We start from the raw sequence: 20,173 nt of genomic DNA, 5'->3' as shown, positions 1-20,173 counted from the left end.
TGTTGCCTGTGTCACCACGACGCATGCCTAGTCAGGGGCAGAGAATGAACGCATGCGTGCTTGTTAGTGATTGGCCAGCTTTCTCCACTCTTCTACAGCACAGTGCCTCGATCCAAGGAGTGGTGCTGCTCACTTTCATTCTTCCCGCAGTAATTAAGTCAGTGGGGACAGTTCTCCACACACCCCCAGGCCAGCCTGATCTAGACAACCCCTCACCAAGACTCTTTCCCACTGGTGCTAGACTGTGTCAAGTTGACAAAGACCACCAAGACCACACCTCCCTGAACGGATGCCTTGTACCTGTGGGAATGGTTCCCTTTGTCTCAGGGATAGTCCATAGTCAGATCTGTGCTTAGGCTTCACAGAACCTCTGACCCTCCACCGCTGAGCTGAGCAGCTCAGTGCTGCGTGTGCTTGTAGAGGTCAAAGGAAGACCTTGGTTGTTGTTCCTCCGTGAGACAAGGTCTCTCACTGACACGGAGTTGATAAAGTAGACTAAGCTGGCTGGCGAGAGAGCCCCAGGAATCCACCTATCTCTTTCTCCCAGAGCTGGATTACACATGCATGCCACTAGGCCTGGCTTTTTGTCTTATTTTGTTTTGTTTTGATATTGGTTCTGGGGACTAGAACTCAAGGCCTCAGATACTGACTGAGACATCTCTGCTCCTTCTGACTTTGATTTTTCCACCCACACAATCATTCACACCTAAGCAAAAGTGTCCATTTGTGCTCAAACCGAAAGTGGGGATTCTAAAGAAAAGTTGGTAGGTGGAGTAAAAAGTGTTCTTAAGCAAATGGATGCTGGTTGGCCTTCCCCAGGAAAAGGTTCCTGCCAGATGGAAAGGGGCTCTGAATGTTAGGAGAGGGCAGGTTCCAGGGGTTGAGGTCAGGAAATCAAGGGCAAACATTTCAGTAGTTGGGGTGACATGACTGTGGTATTCTGAAGGGTCTTATGGTGTCTTGAGTGAGGAATAGAAGGGTGGGAGGCACAGCTCAAGTGGGGAGAGGGCTCTGGGGGCCAGGAGGGAGCCACAGGGACGGTTAGAGGATGTCTCTGTGGCTATGGGAAGAGGGTCCCTCTCGTAGGAGTGGCTGTCTCAGGCTAAAGGAGCTGCATAGTTATAGCCGTCTCCTCACTACACAGTCCGGAATGCAGGCTCCAGTTGGTCACTGATTAGAACTAGGGGGCGACCTGCAACCCTTTCCCCTGTCTTAGGGAGGTGGGCAGGGTCGGGGTTGAGGAGGTGTTGGGAGAGGTTTGTCAGTGACGAGGAGACAGCTACAGCTCCGTTTTGCCTCCCTCAGTGGCCCGAGGATCTTAGACTTTGGGGGACTTTGATTCCAGCCAGTCGGAATTGGTGTCTTTGGCACTGAAAAGAGTTTCAGAGCTAGCTGGTGTAGTGAAGCGAGCCGGAGGGCCTGGCAGGACATGTTAATACAGGCTTACCTGAAGGTGCTCGGAAGGCAGTTGACAGCCACACAGGGGCGTGTGGGTCTCAGGGGAGACTAAGGGAAGCTATGCCCACTGCAGTGCGGGTGTGAAATCCTCAGGGGATTTCAGGAAGCGATTAGCTGTCTTCATATTAGCCATGTAGACCTTCTGCTGTCTCCCAAGTTTCATCTAAAAACGTTTATTAGGGCCCCTCCCCCATTCTTCCTCTTCCTTTTGAGAGGGAGGATACAGGAGGTGGCTCTGGAGATGGCTTGGATGGGATTATAACTTGATCAGGCAAAAACTGGGTCCATGAGGTGACACGGGAGTCTTTTCCTTTCCCTGCTAATGGGATTTCTGCTCAGATTTCCAGAAAATTCCAGGCTCATAGCTGAGAAGGGGGAGAAGCCTTAAGCACTTGTTAATTACACTGAGATTCTTGCTTCTCTGCTGGTGGGAGGCTTTATCCCAAGGTTCTCAACCTGTGGGTCGTGACCCCATAGGGGTCCTACATCAGTGAACCTGTGTATCAGATGTTTACATTATGATTAACAACAGTAGCAAACAATGCAGATATGAGAAAGCAGCGAAAATAATATTATGGTTGGGTCCACTACGAGATGAGGCACTGTACTGAGTAAGGGCTGCAGCATCAGGAAGGCTAAGAACCCGTGCTTCAGCCAGATGTCTGGGGGAGGAGCTTCTCCCTCTTCTGATGCCACCCAAACTCCCCCTGCCTTCCTGTCTTGCCTCACTTTGATGCATGCTCTGCAGCTGTTCCTCTGGCTGAGGCAGAGACAAGAACCTTCTCTCCCAAAAGAGACAAGAAGCACCGTTCTAGAAACCTCTTATCCTGTAGGCTCGACAGCCCTCTCCCGTTCCTACAGTGTTGAGGCTTGCAACTGGAGCCCTGTGGGAGCTGGGTCCTGCGAGCTCAGCCTCCCAGGTCCTTTGTGTGCCTGTGTATATGGAGGTCAGATGGCTTTGCAGCCGAGAAGCAGGTCTTCAGGGAAAGGGTCAGCAGCTGGTGGATGGTGGAGTCATGGAAGAACGGCAGGCATCTTCTTCATGCTGCTTTAGTTGGTCTTGGCCCAGCTGCTTTATTGCTGTAGTCAGTAAGTATGCAAACACTTTGTCCGCAGGACAAAGGCGGAGGCAGGAGTGTAGCTCTGTTGGCAGAGTGCTTGCCTAAATGAGTGAAGATCTGGGTTCCCTCCCCAGGACCTAAAAGATCAGGCACACCTGTAATCGCAGAACACAGGAGTGCAAAAGGATGAGTTCAAGGTCATTCTTTGTGAGTATGAGGACAGCTTGGGCTGTCCCCAAGCAACAAATGAGTAATACAAGCAAAACAGAAATAAGGGAGAGGTCACCCTGGGAGGTTTCGAGTAAGGGCTGATAGGCTGGAGGGACCAGGGAGCCCTCGGCAGGGTCTCATCCTCCTCCACCTAAACATGCCCAGAACCTCTATAACACCTTATCAGGATGCTCATCTGATTAATGGCCTTAATCACACAGACACCAATCTCGTCATTAAGTTGGGTCAGTGGTACCACGGAACAATATAGCCCCTTCTGCTGTCAAACCTACTGCAGGATCTGTTCTTCAGAACAGCCCTGGGGTTAGAAATGAGGGCACAAGCGAGGGTCTGGTGAGGGACTGCTAGAGACTGGCGTGTGTGTGTGTGTGTGTGTGTGTGTGTGTGTGTGTGTTGTGTGGTGGGATGGTCTTCAGCACTTTCAGGACCTGAGTGCCACCTTACAGAACCCAACTGGAAAAAAAAATACCTTGACATAGCACTGATACATCTTTGTGATCCTAGTCCTGGTGGGGAGAGGCAGAGGGAGCTTAGCTTCAGACCAGGTAGCTTCAGGGTCACTGGCTGCCTCAAAAAACATGATAGAAAGTGATACGAGAATGACAGCTGAGGGTGACCTTTTCCCTCTGTCTCTGTCCATCTCTGTCTCTGTCTCTCTCTTAGTCCCTAGTCTCTGTGTTTGTGAAAGAGAAGCTAATAGGAGTCACTACAAAGGCAAAGGCAAAGGCCAGGGAAGGAGAGGTCACCTGGAAGAATTGGGCTCAGGAGCTGTGTTTGCCGCAGCCCCTCAGCTGGGAGGCGGCAGCACAGGGCTGTCCGTGGTGCTGACTGGCTGAGGGCTGGTTCAGTGGGCCCATGTGGACATCTAGTGGCTGAAGGGGGAACTTCTGCTCCTCACCTTTTCTGAGCCGTGCAGCGCGGAGTGGCTGCCTCTCTTAGGGAAGGCTAAGGTCACCTCACCCCTTTTTCTTCCCCAACTTCTTGTGATCATCCACTAACGACTCCAGTGACATCAGCACCCTGTTCTGAGACAGGGGAGACAGAAAGGAAAGGGACAGGGCTCTGTCCCCAAGCTTAGGTTTCTAGTGGAAGAGAGATGGTAAAATAAAAACAGCAGAGATAGCATGGGGGGAGAAAAGAACTGCGGAGAGGAACAAGCTGTGAGGATGAGGAGGCAGGCCGGGCAGTGGGTACAGAGGAAGCATGTGGGCACCGAGTCTCCCGCTGGGAGGGAGCAGTGTGCAGGGGAAGGCTCACCCAGACGAGGGGGCCTTCCCTACAGGGGTTCATCCACAGTCATTCCTGCTACAGGAATGCTGAGACCACAGACCCGCAGGCCATGCTGCCTTATCTGGGTTGGTGTCGATGCTGGGTGGGAAGGATCCGAGCCATCTCCCCACAGACGTAAATCTTTACATCAATTATTCAGAGAGCCTCGGCCTGAGAACACGGCGGCTTCACAACCTAGAGCTCCGCCTTGCCTTGTCTCTAGCAGCCGGACTACCCCGGGAGAGGAAGCAGAGGCAGTCCGTCATTCCCTTTAGTCTTGCCCCTTGGGCTCTGCTTTTCCTGCATCATTGTTCTTCTCTGTGTAAGGGCCCGGGGTTCCCTACACTGAGGCTACTGAGGCTTGAATTCCTCCTGAGCTCCTGAGCCAGCTGTTTGGATGGCTTCTAGATTGAAGGTTAACTCAGAACCAACCGTTACCAGTGTGTGTGTGTGTGTGTGTGTGTGTGTTTGTGCAGGTTCCTTCTACACCCAGTATACTTGTTAGATTACTGTGTAATCACTCTTTTTTTTTTTTCCAGGGTTCAACTCTCTTGTTGGGGGCGTGATGGGCTTCTCCATCCTTCTGAGTGCGGAAGTGTTCAAACACAACGCGGCAGTCTGGTACCTGGATGGCAGCATTGGGGTCCTGATTGGTCTCACCATCTTTGCCTACGGGGTCAAGTATGGCTCTGAGTTTATCTTGTATCACCCATGGTGTAGGGACACCCCGAGAACCCCTTTTCCTCCAGCACTGTCTCCAGTCAGGAAAGGAAAGCAGGACCTCACATATCACTCGTTTATGCCTAGGAACATGAGTGCTGCATTTGCTTTTCCTGGGAGATGTCAACAAACATCTCTTCATCCCAGCTAGGACACCAAAGATGGACCAAAGTAATGGGCCCACGCATGTCTAGCTTGGTGCGTGGTATTGGGCTTTTCTTCAGGGACATGGGTGAGGAGCTGCTTATAGGAGCATGGGTTTCCTAGTTGGCCCCCTGCTGCTGTGACAACCAAATGCAGCTTGGGGTGGACAGGGTTCATTTAATCTTGCTCTGTCACACTCCGCCAATGAAGGCAGTCTGGGCAGAAACTCACTAGAGAGAAGGATGCTGCTGAGTGGCTCGCTCAGCCTGGTTTCTTACACAGCCCAAGACAACCTGCCCAGGGTGGATGGCATGCTGACAGTGGTAGGGCCATCTCGCATTGGTCATTAATTTTGAATTTTGGCCTTGGGGTCTCCAGTGAGAGTGAGAAGTCCTTCCCTGCCCCATTTTTCTCCGAGGGAATGCCAACAGAGCAGCTCTTGAGGGTCGCCTGTGCGCCGCTGTAGCTGCCTTGACTGCAGTGGCAGCTGTTAGGCTCAGGGGACAGCGTTTCACAGCACTGACCTTTGTGAGAGGTAGGAAAAGACCTGCAGGGGCAGAGCCTTCCTTGTGGGATGGCCTGTGAAGCAGGGCCTCTGGGAAGACAGTAAAGGATGTTACACCTCGCTCGCTTGCTTCTTCCTTGTTCTTTTCATTCACTAAATGGTCCTTTCCTTCCTCTATACTATATATTTTTATTATTGCCATTATTAAGACAGGATGTCAGGTAGCCCAGGCTGGCCTCAAATTCACTATGTAGCCAGTGATGACCTTGAACTTCTGATCTTCCTGCCTTTATCTCCAGAATGCTATAATTCGAGTCCTCATGATGCCCAGGTGAGTGTCACCTGAGCATCTTTTCTGTTACCCGATGCCTGTGTGCTGCTGGGAAGCAGCGGGAGCCCAGGCCCAGGCAGTCCTAGGCTTAGCAAGGCCTTACAAGGGAGCACTCCTGGGGCTGCTGAGATGGCTCAGTGCATAAAGACGCCTTGCAGCCTAAACCGTTGGGGTCAATCCTCAGGACTCACATGGTTGAAAGAGGAGAGAATTGACCTCCATAGTTGCCCTGCGGGGTGTGCCCTGCGGCGTGTGTGAGCAAACACACACAAACACATTCTCTGTTTCTCACACACACATTCTCTTTTCTCATACACACACACACACACACACTGAATAAATAAAATGAATAAATAAAAATAAAAAATTGAAAAAAAATGGGCCTACTCCATGCAAAGAGCCACTCTGGAAGGAGGGCAAAACCATTTTGGCATGGGGCTCACTTTTTTTTTTTTTTTTAGATTTATTTATTATTTATTATGCCATTGGGCTGTATGCTTTAAAAAACAGTGGTGTGGTCTGTGGGCAGAAGAAGTCACAGCTAGGACTTGTGGGTAGCTCAGGTAGGAAATCATCATTATTTGAGTTTGATCCCTGTAACCCACATTAAAAAATAAAAGCCAGGCATGGAGGTGCATACATGTAATTCCAGGGCTGGAGAGGTGTGGACTGGAGGACCCTGGGTTTGCCCGCCTTGCCCAGCCTAGTTAGTGAGCCCAGGTAAGAGTGAGACACCTTGTCTCAGAAAATCAAGGTGGACAACTCCCAAGGAAGGACGGGAAAGGTTACCTGGATCCCACAGGGCCCCACACACATGTGCACCACCCACCACAGGCACCCGCACACACAGGACTGTGCAGACAAAGCCACAGAGAGCGCCTCAGCTTCCCCAAGCTCTGCCGGTGCTGAGGTGAACCTTTCTGTCTCCATTTCTGCAGGCTCCTCTTCGACATGGTGCCTAGAGTGAGACAGACGCGTCACTACGAGATGTTTGAGTGAAGGCGGCGGGAGGGGCGCAGAGACGCCCCAGCGGAAGTGTCACGTGACCGGAGGTTTCCACGCAGGCAGACGGTGCCAATATTTAACTGCACATCCAGTTTCATTTTGGGAAGTTTTCGTTTATGGAGTCCTTGACCATGGGATGAGGTCCGCCTGGAGGGTGGACCCGTCCGACATCCTCACCCAGTCGCCCACCATCCAACACGTTAGGACGATGTTGCCCACAGGAGGGGCCGCCATGCTTCCCCATCTTGAGCCGGAAGTGACGTTTTCTATTTCCTGGAGTCAAGCGGTTCTTGAAAGCAGGCTAGGGTCTCTGTGCAGCTGTCGCCTCCTCCTGACACACGTGGCTAAGCCACCTCTAGATTCACACTCTTCCCCTAGCAGATTCCATCAGAAAATCACTTCCTAACTTCTGTCAGCCGTTTCATACACTTACTAACCCCAACACTAAGCAAATGTGTTCAGAAGGAGACCATTTTATTTTTCAAAGTGTTTAGTGACATGAGCTTTGCATGGACAAGCTACGTAAGCACACAGCCCTTTCTTCCACGTTCAGAACCTGCACATCCATGAGAACCCAGGACCCATTTTTGAGAGATGTGAAACTCTACACATTTATTTGTAATAAATAATTGTACCCATTACCTGAATCTGCACCTCTGTATGCTGTGCTGAGTGGACATGCCGCCTCGGCCTGGGAGAAGCGGCTCCTCCAGAAGGAAGAAGATGCCCTCAGTTCATGCGACATAGAAGTGCTGTAGACATAGCCCATTCCACGTGTTCCGTGGCTCCCACAGAGGGCAGCCAATAAAGACCGTTACCGTTTGTATGGAATCGGGAGGCTGTATCTGAGAGTTGTCGGTATACATGTAGATATCTCGGTTGTGGGCAGGTTCTCTGTGTGTGTGTGTGCTCTCTTTCCTGTGTGTCCACACGTGGTGCCCATCTGGCTTTTCACATGGGTCCTGTGGGTCATACTCTTGGTCACTGTGCACGCCCAGCCAAGCACTTCACCCACTCAGCCATATTTCTAGCCCCAAGTACACCAACCACATTGTCTCTTCCCTAGAACTGGGGTTTCCAGCGTGGGGCACCACGGCTGTCCTCTGAAGAAGCCAGGTTCCCAGACACGAATCGCACACACTCTTGGAACTCAGCCTCCGTCTCCCTGCCCCCATCCAGCCACTGCTTGAACAGACCTTTGAAAGTGACTGTGTTGGCACCATGAAATGCAGCCCTCCCCCACCCCAGTCACTGCCACCTGTCACACAAGAAAAGTTTATTGAAAAATAAAGTTCTCCCTACTTTCTCTACAACACGGGACAACAAAGTGGTGTTCTTCTTGCCTAGTACAGTAAATTTGGGGACATCGACACCTCATTTGCAGGATCCTGACTTAGCCCCAGGAGTGACAGTAGAGAACAGTTGCACCAGGATTCATTTGAAGACACAGACATGAACGGCCATGAGCTTAACATCAAGGTTGTGACAGCAACTACAGTGGAGGGGCGTCCCATGTCCTCTGGCATCGTGGTTACACTGTCTTCTTTAAGACTTGGGCTCTAAGCAGACCCCACACTTTCCATATCTGCTTTGGCCAGCTTCTGCGGGTGCTGCAGACTGTGCTCCCTGTGTCTCTCCTCCCCATGTGGCTTCCACAGGCAACTATCCAGCTTATGTGCCCAGCTGTGGGGAAGTGGAGAGTAGGGGTCAGGGAGGGCCAAGAACTGCCTAAGTGTCACAAAATCTGGGCAAGAATGAAGCTCCGAGAAAGGTAAATTCAATCATTTTATCCCTCAAACTGTAAGATCATTGACCGCATGAGAAAAGAGAGGAATTGGAAAAGCACCCTGGACTCCAGCAAGTTCTCCTCTCCATTCCATCTACCCACAGTTGTTCTACCAGGGAAGAGGCTAAAGCCACACACACACACAAATAGTAATCTGGTATTTTAGTGACCTCTGGGGTCCAGTTTTGAAAGAAGTCAAAGTCCCTGTGGTAGGGATCATTTGGCTCCTTGGGGGTGGGGGTGGATTTTTCTAGGGACCAGTCATGGGATTAATCCTGGATCCGATGGGAACATGGCGGAGGTAACCAGCCTGCTGGGAGCTGCCCTGTCCAGCAGGGAGCAGCAGAGGAGTTTCCTGGGGACTGTAAATTCAGTTGCTCACTCTTTCCCTTAAACAAACTGAAGATTTTATTATTGCATTAGAGAGGAACAAAAATTAAACTCTAATTCAAGGAGTGCAACTTCTGAGAGAACTTTTAATTGAGCTCAAGAAAGTTCCCCAAACAACCTCCTGGAATGTTTCCAGAACATATTGGTGGGTTCAACTTCAGTTAATAAATTCTTTCAGTCTGGTTTCATGGAGTGCTGAAGACTGACATATTTTCCAATTACTCAGTGCATTCAAGAAAACACTAGAATTCCAGCGAGTGGGGTAGGCACAGAGCTTAAACATTTGAAACAATTCCTATACCATCTGATCGACTCAACAATATTTTTATGTAACCATCATCTTTGAATCAACAATAAGGGGTGAGCACAGCTCTATTTCTCAAGTTTTATGATATACTACTAATGTCAATATTGAACATTCACCAGGCTCACTAGGAGCCGGGCACTGTGCTAACACGAATTCCCGCAGGACCCTAAGTGCTAAGAGAGCTAGAGAATTCTTATTGTCTGTATCCAAGACTATACAGCTAATTTGGTCTTTCGCTATAGGTAAAAAACAAAACAAAACAAAACCCTAACCAAAAGCTTTGACTTTTCACTTTCTGTTGAAGGCAACAAGAATGAAAGGAACTCATTCTCAGCTCCAAGCTGCTAGCTTCCTGAATGACTATAAATCTATTCCTGCCACCCGTCTACTCTAACGAAGACACACTCTGCAGCCACACAGGGACAGATGGGATAAGAATAAGGAGCCAGTAGAGAAACTAAAATAGTTTTAAATAAATAAAGCAGTCCAGGCTTGGAATCATGACACATACAGTGGAGCCTGTCGTTAACACAACTCTTGGGTTTTTCCTTTTCAGCCAAGAGTTTTGGGAGAGGGTGGTGGTGCCTAATTACATACAATCTAGGTAAACCACCCTGGTCTGGGCTAAAGAGCACACACTCATCTATGAACAAGACATGGTTCCAATGCGACCCAACTCAGCTTCGCACGCGCACTCCGCCACTGAGGAGGAGGAGGGAAGCAGGCGTCTCTGGCCTCTATCATGCTAGCTAGCTGAAGTAGTTGGGGACCACTGTTTCTACAGAGCTGGCCTCAGGGCTGGTTTTCTGCCTCAGCGACATTTCAGCCAGGGTGACTGCAGGTTGCGGCCCTTCACGACTCTGGTCACCATCAGACTCAGAGACAGGGTCTGGTCCTGAGGATGCCAGCTGGAGGATTCCTGACGCCCTCAGCCCTGTCCTGGGGGTGCATGTGCACACTCCACACGCACATACGCACACACTCAATGTACAGTCTTGTGTGCACATACACGGGGAACATAAATAGGCATGTGCGTGTGGACAGATGTAGTTATTCCAGGCTCGAACAATCTGCCGTCTCTGTCAGCCTTCTACAGTACCTAGCCTTCACAATCCAACCCCAAAGAAATGAAAAGACATGTCAGGAAGATGTATTTCCAAACACTCGACAGACACCTAAAACAAAGATTCATCTCAGAGACAAAACAAAACCCCCAAACACTCGAAGCAAAACTCCATACAGCTCTTCCATCTGCACGGGAGTACACACAGAGATGTGCCGGGGGGCCTGGGATCCAGCGAGGCACTGCCCCTCTCAGGAGTTCCTGCTCTGAAAAAGCCTTCACCTCCTGAAGAAACGGATTTTCTCTCTTAATAAATTAGATAACGCTTCCCCTCTCTTAAGAGCCTAACATCACAGTCCAGACGTGATGATAGCGCAGGAGAACAAAGCCCTGATTGCTCATTTCTCTTCCCTTACACACAGACCTAGGGTTCTGCAAGATCGCTGATGCTCTGCAGGTGCTGTGGGAGCATCGCCAGCGCTGGGAATTCCTGCTTGCTGCCATGGAGAGGCCCACACCCATCAGGATCTCTGGAGGGCCACCTGGCCTTACCTTGCTAACTCTGAGGCCTGGGAGGTGGTGTGCATTTCGGGGACACCCCACCTCTTATTAAGGCCCTTAACTAGACCACAGTTGGTTAGCCCCAAGGGCAGGCAGAGGAAGTGAGGCTTACTTCTGGCTAATACAGGAAAAGGAATTTATGACAGGGGACAAAGAGCTCTCCTGGGCTTTCTCACACGGGGCCTTGAACTGGAGAAGAGGAATATGATTGTGGAGGCCCTGGGCTCAGGGCTGGGCGGCTTCTGTAAGTAGGGATGAAGCTGCTTCCCTGCCTCCGTGCCTGCTTACAGCTATCTGCAGCATGGGGATCAGGTCCTGCTCCGGGCGCCCCCTGCTGGCTGAATGCCAGAACTGTTGCCCACAGTCTGTGGGACTTTCAAATCTGGAAAGTCAAGCTGATTCCAACGCTGGGATGCAGCCAAGAGGCCCAGTATCAGGGAGAAGGGCTAGTTTTCTCCCATCCTGCCACAGGAAACCGCTGCAGCAAAGCTTAATAAACATGTTTCATGGCTAGGCTTTTTAACTTCTGCCTGCCTGGTGGCCCAACCCGGGCAGGGGTGATTCTAGCCATGTCTTGTGGGACCCTGTTGCATTCTCTAGGAGTAGAATCCCAGCCCCCTGCGTTGTCTATCTCAGGGCTGAAGAAAAAAAAAAAGCTGGAGGTGTAATTGATGTGGCATATGCACCCAGGGCGAAATCAGGAGACAAGCAGATTGGATTTTCCAGACCTGAAAAGTTCCATGCCCCATCTCCCTACTCCTTAGTCATCGCAAGGCAGATCTTCCTTTCTGTTGCTTCAGAGCGAGACCCAGCCAAGTCATGGGTCTCGCTCTGCTGTTCAGCTAGCCAGAGGCTCCACCCGGCCACAGGGAGGCGCCAGGCTGCCAGGCTGCCGGACGTCTACTCTACCAGCTGGGGGTGGGGTGGACAGTGCTGACAGCGAGAGGTAGAAGGTCATTCACCAGCACAGAGAGGGGCATGGGAGGTGTCTCTATGAACTCACAAACACACAGCGCCCAGAAGCAGCACTTCAGCAGGGAGGGACTCACAGAGGGGCTCCAGCATATGAAAAGTGGGGCATGGCTGACCAGGCCAGTGGGCTGCCCGGCCCTCCACAGGGCTCCGCAGACTCCTTGCAGCAACAGTCTCCAACTAGCAGCCAGTCCCGGGCTCCCACCTTTGCAGGCCACATCCACTGACAGAGCAGACAGGACAACACCTAGCATTCATCCTCAACGTCTCTACCTCCCCAGAAACCACCAGGATCACAGAGGAGCCTGGGACTTCAGCAACAGCAGACGCCAGCTGGGAACACAGCACAAATCCCCCTCCTGCTACTGACTCCAGGACTGTCGTTCTTATCCAAATCTTAGCTGTTTCTAGGCTTGAGACTTCGACCTCCCTTCCAAGTTCAAGGGCAGGTCTTGGGAGTCTTCAGTTCCTACTTCCCTCCTTACAGCGAGGCAGGGAGGGTTCACCACAGCAGCGAACAAGGATCACACAATCTCGTGTTTCTTCCACAAAGGAATTCTAACCAGAAACTAGGGCGAAGCTGTGTAGGTGGGTGGGAAGGGCACCCTGGAAAGCAGCCTCTCAGCAGCAGCCTGTCTTGGTGGGGTCCTCAGGACACCACCGGCATGTCACCACCAAGGTTGTCTGCCTTTTAGCTGCCTTCTGCCAAGCACATGCAGGACCCATCAGCTCCGTGACATTGCTTTGACAGTGGCTGGCTGTGTTTTCAAAGCAAAAAATAAATAAAAAATAATTTTTTTTTCTATTTTTAAAGACAGGGTCTCTGTAGCCTAAGCTGGCCTTGACTTTGCTATGTGGGCAAGGATGACCTTGAAGGTTTGACCCCTGCCTCTACTTCTTACCTGTTCAGGTGCTCATGATGTAATCCAGTGCTGGGGACGGAACCCAGGGCTCTGTCTTGCTAAATAAGCACTGTACAAACTGAGCTACAGCCCTCTGCCTAAAGACATTTTTTTTTTCTCTGCTGCCACCTGTCATCAGTAGCCAGGCTCCCACAGCTGCCCTCAAACTCGCTGCCAGCCCCTCTGGATCCTGCTTAACGGCAGCAGAATGAGCAGACCCTGAAGGTGGGAGAATAACAGCAGTGGGAATGAAAAGGAAACTGGGTTGAAATGAAAAGGTTGAAACTGGGTTCAACCTCTTTTCCTCCCTTCCAAGCCCAACCCTACCCTCCCAAATAAATAAATTAATGGGTTTAGGAATGTCCCCAAAGTTCTTTCCAGTCGACTCAGTTCTTCTTCTTGTTTTGTTTTCAGCTGAATGAGTCTCCAGACTTTTATCCTTTCTAAAAAAAAAAAAAAGTAACCCAGGCGCAGCTGCCTAGACAATTCCCTACAGCTGCTCTTCCGGGACAGAGACGACATTCGGTGCACCAGGGTGAAGCCAGGCCCCGGTCTGACCTCTGCTCTCTTGCGGTTTTGGCGTGAACTCTTGGGATGCACTGGCTGCAGCTGGAGCAGTGCCAATTCCAAGCCCTGGACCAAACAGTTCTGGCTCTGCTCAGAGTCCCTGAACGACTTCCGGCCCCCGGCCCTGGCGGGTGGAGCCGCCACGCTTTCGTCTGAGTGGATTCGGTGGCTGTGCTATAGGCAGTCTTGGCAGAGGGCCACTTGGCCCTTGATGAAGTCCCGGCAGGGGCAGATGCGTTGGTGGGTGGGGTGGGCCCCGGCACAACTGAAGAGCAGGAGATCGCCTTGGAACACACAGTGTTTGCTCTTGGGGTAGAAGGAGGGCACCAGGATGTCCTTGTACAGTTCCGAGCTTTGGCAGGTCACCTTATGCCTGAGAGGAAGAGAAAGGTGCATGAGACGGAGGTGCCAGGACAGACAGGTCCTGTCCACACTGCTGGACCAGCTCTGAGATGTGGAGCATGTCCCACTGTCCTGCACTGTCCTGCTTCAGAGACGGTTCCTCCACGTGACTCTGAAATTCTCCGCATCTAGGGATCACGGCTACGCAAAGAAAAGCACGCAGCTGAACATGTGAAGGGGGCTGGCTCTGAGGCTGGGCTCTTTGGGGAAGCGTTGTCTGCAATGAAGGAAAGCTGAGAACAGCCTGCACACTCAAGTGCTGGGTGGGAACTGTGCTCTAGGCCTCTGCAGCTGCTGAGAGACAACGGAAATGCGTGCCTCAGCACAAGAGCTGCTGGGAGGAGGCCGGCCATGCAGCAGAATGGGCAGTGAGAAGAACAGGGTGAAAGCCAGAACCAGGGAGACAGCTCTGTCCCCAGAAGCCATGTTAAACAGACAAACAAGGCATGCACATGCGATCCCAGCGCTGGCGACCTGGGGTCCGGCAGGGCCCTGGGACGTGACCGTTAGCTAGCCTAACCCTCTTGGTGAGTCCCAGGAAAACTGGACACCCTGTCCTCAAAAGCAAGGGAGATGGCATTGAGGAATGGCAGCTGACTTTAGTCTCTCACCTTTATGTACACTAGTGTGTCCAGCCCCACACCCATCCATCCACCCCTCCCCCTCCCCCACAGGGCTACACACCCATCTGCAAGCGACGGAGCAAGACCAGGGCGAAGCAATGTTACTGAAATGTTTTAGATGTACACCTAGAATTTAGCTGCCAATGGGGGCGCACACTTGTAATTCTAGTTGAGTTCAGGGTCAGTGTGGGCTAATAGTAAGTTCTAGGTCAGCCTGCAGTACAGAGACACTATTTAAAACAGAGCAAAACAGCACAGAGGAGGTGGCGTGGTGGTTCATGCCTGCTATCCCAGCACTTGGGAAGTGGGGGGCAGTAGGGTCAGGAGTTCATGGTCATCATCAGCTACTAAGTGAGCTCAAGGCCAAACCAAGCTACGTGAGACTGTCTTAAAACAGAAGTAGAAGAAAAGGGGAGAGGAGAAAGAGAAAGACGAGAATAAAAAGGAGGATGAGAAAAGAGAAGAATGGGAAAGAGAAAAGTATGTCTATGTTTTTAAAGACTTTTGTCCCCAGAGATATTGGCATTTTTGTTTGTTCAGCTCCCTAGCGCCCTCCTGTGTGTGTGTGCTCATGTGTGTGTGGAGGACAGGAGTCTTGACCTTCAAGACTGAAGAACAAGACTTCAAGAACAAGCTGTCCAGCCTGTTCTTCCGAGATAAGGCAGTCACTGGTTGGGAGCTCGCTATAGGCTAGGCTGGTGGCCACTGCGCACTCAGGATGGCCCTGGCTCTGTCTCCCAGCACTGAAACTGCATTCTTACGTCAAACTGTCAACCACACTTTTCAACGTTACTTCTGTCAGGGACTTTGTCATAGCAACAGCACAGATGACAAACACAGGGTTCTCCAACTGGCCAAACAGAGTAACGGCCCCTGCTGTCAGGAGGGAGAAGTTACCATGTGGAGCATGGAGACAGTTTCCACAGTCTTGCACACCCTCTTAATTCGCTGGGGAGGAGCTCGGCACCTGCTGCTGCACCGTCAGCTGGCAGCAGACCCTCTGACCACTTGGCCTACAGGCGGAGGCAGTGAATGGCTGCGGGCCGGTGGTCTGACGCTGTTGACTACCTGAGAGCGTATGTGGATGGCTACATTGTGAATGAGCGCCTTTCTGGCAGCAGGCAGCAGCCTGCGGAGCAGGGCTGGTCAGAGAGTGCTCTCGAGGCTCACACTGTGGCCTCACCATATCTCCCTTTCCTCACGTTCACTGCCAGAAGGGTTCTGACTCTTTCAAATGTCAGGGATCCCTTGACCTGAGCATCTTCCTGTCCCCACAGGGGTCAAATTCAATTTTTTTAAAACCTAAATCTAAAATCTGAAATACAATTTCTCTTGAATAACTGACTTTCACAGCACTATAGCAGAAAAAAAAATTGAGTGACACCTCTATAAGCTGGAAACCATTTTCAACCTAGCTAACAATCAGCCTTAAGAGGTTAGCTACGTTACATATCTGGCTTCACATGAACACATGCTCCTCCTCATGGAGCCAAGGCCCCCGCTGGGCTAGGCTTGAGTGGACACTCACACTGGGCCCTATGCCTTCTGGTCCCCACTACCAAACTTGGCCTGCCTGGCCTTTGTTGGGGTGCCGTGAATCCTGCATGCTCTGTGGCCATGTCTTAGCACTTCGCCATCCCCGGCATGCATGGGAGCTTGGTGATTCGGCATGCATGTGTGTGTGTGTGTGTGTGCATGTGTGCAAGCTAATTTAAAATGTGTAAATAAAAAAGCAATGTGCAAACCTACATTTTAATATGTTATCATCTATTTAAAATTGTAAATACATAAAACCTAATGTGGTTGAATAAAATACAGCTGTCGGAAAGAAAAAAAGAACGAACCTGAAGATCATGCTGAGCCAATAAGCCCATCCTAGCAAGAACGATACCTGTGGTGTTTTGTTTCACATGTGCAGGCTGGTTGGGAGAGGGCACTGAATCAAAAGAAGAAAATCCCGGGGATGAGGAAAGGGAAGGGGTGGGATGGGAAGGCAGGAAGAGGACTAGAGGGTGTGAGTAAAACCAGATTATAGCACATACTGTGTGAAAATGTCACAAGGAAACCCAATGCTGTGCAGGAGCTACAGCTTTCCTCTGCACAGTGAGCCATTTCTCCAACACCCCAAAAAGTAAAAACAAAAAACCCAACAAAGCCCAATAACGGATGGCAGCATAGATGAGGTGTGGGTCCCTGAAGACTCAGCTTAAGCTGTGCTACAGGCAGGCCTTGCGTTGGAGAGGAAAAATCACCAGGGCTCATCGGCTGCTAGTTGCTAAATGTCATGAATATGGGATGGACTGTGGTTACCGTTCCCTCTAGCCTCCCTCAAGAAAAGCTGAATCTTTAAACCGGAGGGGCTGTGGGGGACAGGGCAGCCTCCCCCAAGTCCCTGTGCTTTGGGAAGTCTTCCTGGCTGAGGAAGAGGAAGAGGAGAGTGAGGAGAGAAGGGAGAGGACTGGGAAGGAGAGGGGAAAGCGGGCTGAGGGAATTGCTTTTCGGTCTCAGCCTGTCAGTCTTGAGCTTACTCCACTGCCCGAGTAGGTAATCTAGTCTTCTCCCCCCGTCTCACTGACACTGTGTCAGTTCATAGAGGCTGTCAATGCGAAGCACCTAGGAGACACACCTCTGGTCATGTGTGTCAGAGTTCCTGGGTTGGGCCAGTTGAGGAAGGAAGACCCAGCCTAACTATGTGGGCACCACTCCATGGTATGGAATACAAGAAAAAAGCAAGCTGCTACTAGCCTTCCTCTCTCTGCTCCTGACGGGGAATGCAGTGTGCACATCAGCCTCATGCTCTGGCGGCCATGCTTCTCCTACCATGAAGTCCCTTAAACTGAGAGCCAGAAGAAACCCTTCTTAACGATGCTTTTGTCCGGTATTCGGGCATGGCAACGAAGGAGTTAGGTGTACTAAAGAGTGCCCTTATTCTGAGGAGGAGGAAACTGAAGTACCAGTAACAGGCCCCAGACCCATGTGAGGCTCAGTGCAGCAGTGGCCACCTCGAATCCCAGCCTTCCTACTTTGAGATGGGAGGCAGATGCAGGAGAGTTCCCTGGAAGCTCACAGGCCAGCAGGGGAGGAAACAGAGACTGCTTCAAGCAAGGCAGAAGCTGAGGAACAAGGGCAGTTGTACTTGGACCTCCACATGCATGCCATTGTATATGCAAACCCACACTTACATACGTAAATACATGCATGTGAGCACACAGCATACAAGCAGACATCATCCACACACATATCACACAAGGTCATACACACATCACATATGTGCATGTGTGACAGGTGAGCTCTTTCTAGGCTGCAACCTGCTCCCCTTCCCACATTGTCAGGCAGGACATGGGATCCAGGTGCCTCTCAACCCAACTCTATGAGAGGAGCACAGTCTGTAGACCCCGCCTCCCCTGCCTCAGCCCCTCCCCCTTGGGCACTTACTTCAGCAAGTCCTTTTCCTTGTTGAGGTGCTGAAAGAAAGACGGCTCACAGATGAGCTGGCTCTCCTGGCATACCTGCTTGCAGGACTGCCCGGGCTCTGCCAGCTTCACCTGCAGGGCGCTCAGGGGGGGCCACGTCACCTGGCCATGGCAGAAGTCCTAGAACGACAGTGAAGCCATCAGCGGCTAGGGGACCAAGGACATCAATGGGGCAGCTTCGGCCCAGCAACCAATCAATGGAGGTACTGTGCTGAGAATGGCAGGAAGGACACAGCCTTAAACAGGCTGCGACCTCTTTACACCTGATCTTAGCCAAAAGGCCGAGAAGCAGTGCTGCAACCTCTTTAAATAGCAGCTTCCAGAGGACAGGGCTCGGCTGGAAGAGGGCTTCCCAGTGTGCACGGCTCTCTAGACTCTATCCCTGTGCTGGGTAAAGCAGGACCGGACAGACACACCTGTAATCCCAGCACGGGGGAGGCACAGGCGGGGGTGGGGTGGGGGGTGGGAAGTTCAGGGTCATCTTCAGCTACAAAACGAGTTTGAGAGCAGCCAGGGCTAGAGGCTTCACCTTAAAACACCTCCCCCTTACTTCCTCATTCCCGTTGAGGACCATCTTTGGGGCCATTCCCACCAGCTCCGACCCATGCGCTCCTGGATTCTCCAAACACTACACTCAGCTTGTGGCTGCCCTACGCCGTGGGTAGCACGGTCCTGTGGTTCTGGATGCTGTTGCTAGGAGGAACAGCATGGCTGTGTGGGGTCACTTCCCTGAATGGAAGTGCAGGCTGAAGTAGTGGCCACTGTTCCCTGTTTACTGTGTGTGGCAAGCCTGCAGAGCAGCTGCCATCCATCAGCTACCACAGACAGATCCAGCAGCCGAGAGACAGCCAGCCATCTGGAAAAGCTTACAGTGTGCTCTTGCTGGTTAATGCAAGCACCTTTACTTAAGTTCTCAGGGGCAAACACGTATGGTCCGCAGCCCCTGAACATACTCGGCGCGCAGGAAGCCTCCTCGGCGGCTATTTGGCAGGAGAGATGCATCAGCTATTCTCCTTTACTCCTGGCTGTGACAAAATCGCTGACAGAAGCAACTTAAGTGAGGGAGTTTTGGCTTGTTTTGGCTCAGCCTGATGGTCCAGCCATCAAGGTGGGCGAGGCAGCTGGCTGCTTTGTGCTCATGGCCAGGACACTGAGAAGGAAGAATGGTTACGCTCGCTTTGCTTTCCCCCTTTATCCACTTCATGCACTAGTACCACCTATATTCAGAATGGCTCTTCCCTCTGCAGCCAAACCTTTCTGGAGGACACCCTCACCAACACACAACCCAGAGGTGTGTTTCCATGGCAACTGGAGTTCAGGATTAGAAAACCATCACAATAGCTAATGCGCAAGGACACCTAGACCACGATGCAGTGAAATCAGAAGGTGAGTGAGAATCCCTGTCTCTTGAATCTGGAGAGGCCCAACCCTGGTGCCATAGTTTGATCTTGAGTGTTCTTAAAGGCCCATGTGTTGAAAGTTTGGTCTCCAATGAGGCACTCCTGGGAGATGTCAGAACCTTTGGGTTAGAGTCTTTAGGATGTAGGGAGCCTGCCTTTGAGGCAATGGATGAGAACCTTAAGCTGATCGGAAAGAAAGCATCCTTTCCTAAGTTCATCATCTTGGGTGCGTGCTGTGGCTACGGAGAGCTGACCAGCAGCTCACATCAGGCTGGGGAGACAGGGAGCTGAGAAGTTCAGATTCCGGCTTTTATAGCTTCTGCCTCTCCTCTGACAGTTGCTAGTTGTATCTTTGTATCTGGTGAGTTTCCGAACAACTACAGAATTTCTTTTCATTCATGCTTAACCTTCTATAAAGTTAAGTTTGAAGTTAGAAAAACAGATGGGCCAGGTCTGAAGCCTGACCCCATGAACTCCAGCTCTGGGCACAGGGCCCCTGTCTCATGGGGCTCCCTGCCCATGGGCACACTGGTGCAACTAGCAGAATGAAGAAAGAGGCTCAGTGGAGAGATGTCCATGAGCAGGAATTCATTGACTTCCTTCAGGTTCCTTGGGAGAGTTGCTGCCTCCAGACAGTTTTGGACAAGGCATGGCAGGTGTATGGAGAGGCTGGGCCTCCTGGATGAATGGTGCCCTGCATGTAAACTGGAGCAGGGCAGGAGTCGCTACAAGCTTCAGACAGTTGGAGCTGCCCTTGGGGCTGCACAGTGGAGCTGACGTGACAGCAGCTGTCTTCGCCAGGTCCCTCCAAGCCTGGCTCAGGTCTGCACAGAACGGAAAGGGCACACAGGCAGCCTGTCTCTCCCTGCCCAGGGCAGCCTGGCATCCTCTCACAAGTCTGTTCTAGGAGCCAGAAGGTCCAGGAAGAGTAAAAACAGCAGCCACATCTCAAAGCTGACAGAGCCATCCAGATAGTGTGAAGGTAAAAGCTGACCAGGGGGAG

General features: G+C 51.4%; 2 protein-coding genes across 5 annotated transcripts in view; one reads left to right on the top strand and one right to left on the bottom strand.

The window, feature by feature from the left end:
• Positions 1 to 7,555, top strand: part of Tmem163 (transmembrane protein 163) — a 161,674-nt gene extending 154,119 nt beyond the window's left edge. Inside the window, 2 exon segments of the mRNA XM_021641417.2 lie at positions 4,559 to 4,700; positions 6,658 to 7,555. Of these exon segments, the coding sequence (XP_021497092.2) occupies positions 4,559 to 4,700; positions 6,658 to 6,718 (203 nt within the window). The 3' untranslated portion in view covers positions 6,719 to 7,555.
• Positions 7,556 to 8,966: 1,411 nt separating this feature from the next.
• The window catches only part of Mgat5 (alpha-1,6-mannosylglycoprotein 6-beta-N-acetylglucosaminyltransferase), a 278,229-nt gene continuing 267,022 nt past the window's right edge, over positions 8,967 to 20,173 (bottom strand). For all 4 annotated transcript variants that reach the window (XM_060371867.1, XM_021641418.2, XM_060371868.1 and 1 more), the window contains 2 exons: positions 17,733 to 17,890; positions 8,967 to 13,645 (listed from right to left, as the gene is read on the bottom strand). In XM_060371867.1, coding sequence (XP_060227850.1) covers positions 13,447 to 13,645; positions 17,733 to 17,890 — 357 coding nt within the window. In that variant the 3' untranslated portion in view covers positions 8,967 to 13,446. The remainder of the gene's footprint in view (positions 13,646 to 17,732; positions 17,891 to 20,173) is intronic.

The sequence above is a fragment of the Meriones unguiculatus genome, chromosome 18 (assembly GCF_030254825.1).
Source record: "Meriones unguiculatus strain TT.TT164.6M chromosome 18, Bangor_MerUng_6.1, whole genome shotgun sequence".
In the NCBI taxonomy this organism is placed as follows: Eukaryota; Metazoa; Chordata; class Mammalia; order Rodentia; family Muridae; genus Meriones; species Meriones unguiculatus.
Note: the sequence above shows the minus strand (reverse complement) of the source record. Positions and strands in the feature narration are given on the sequence as shown.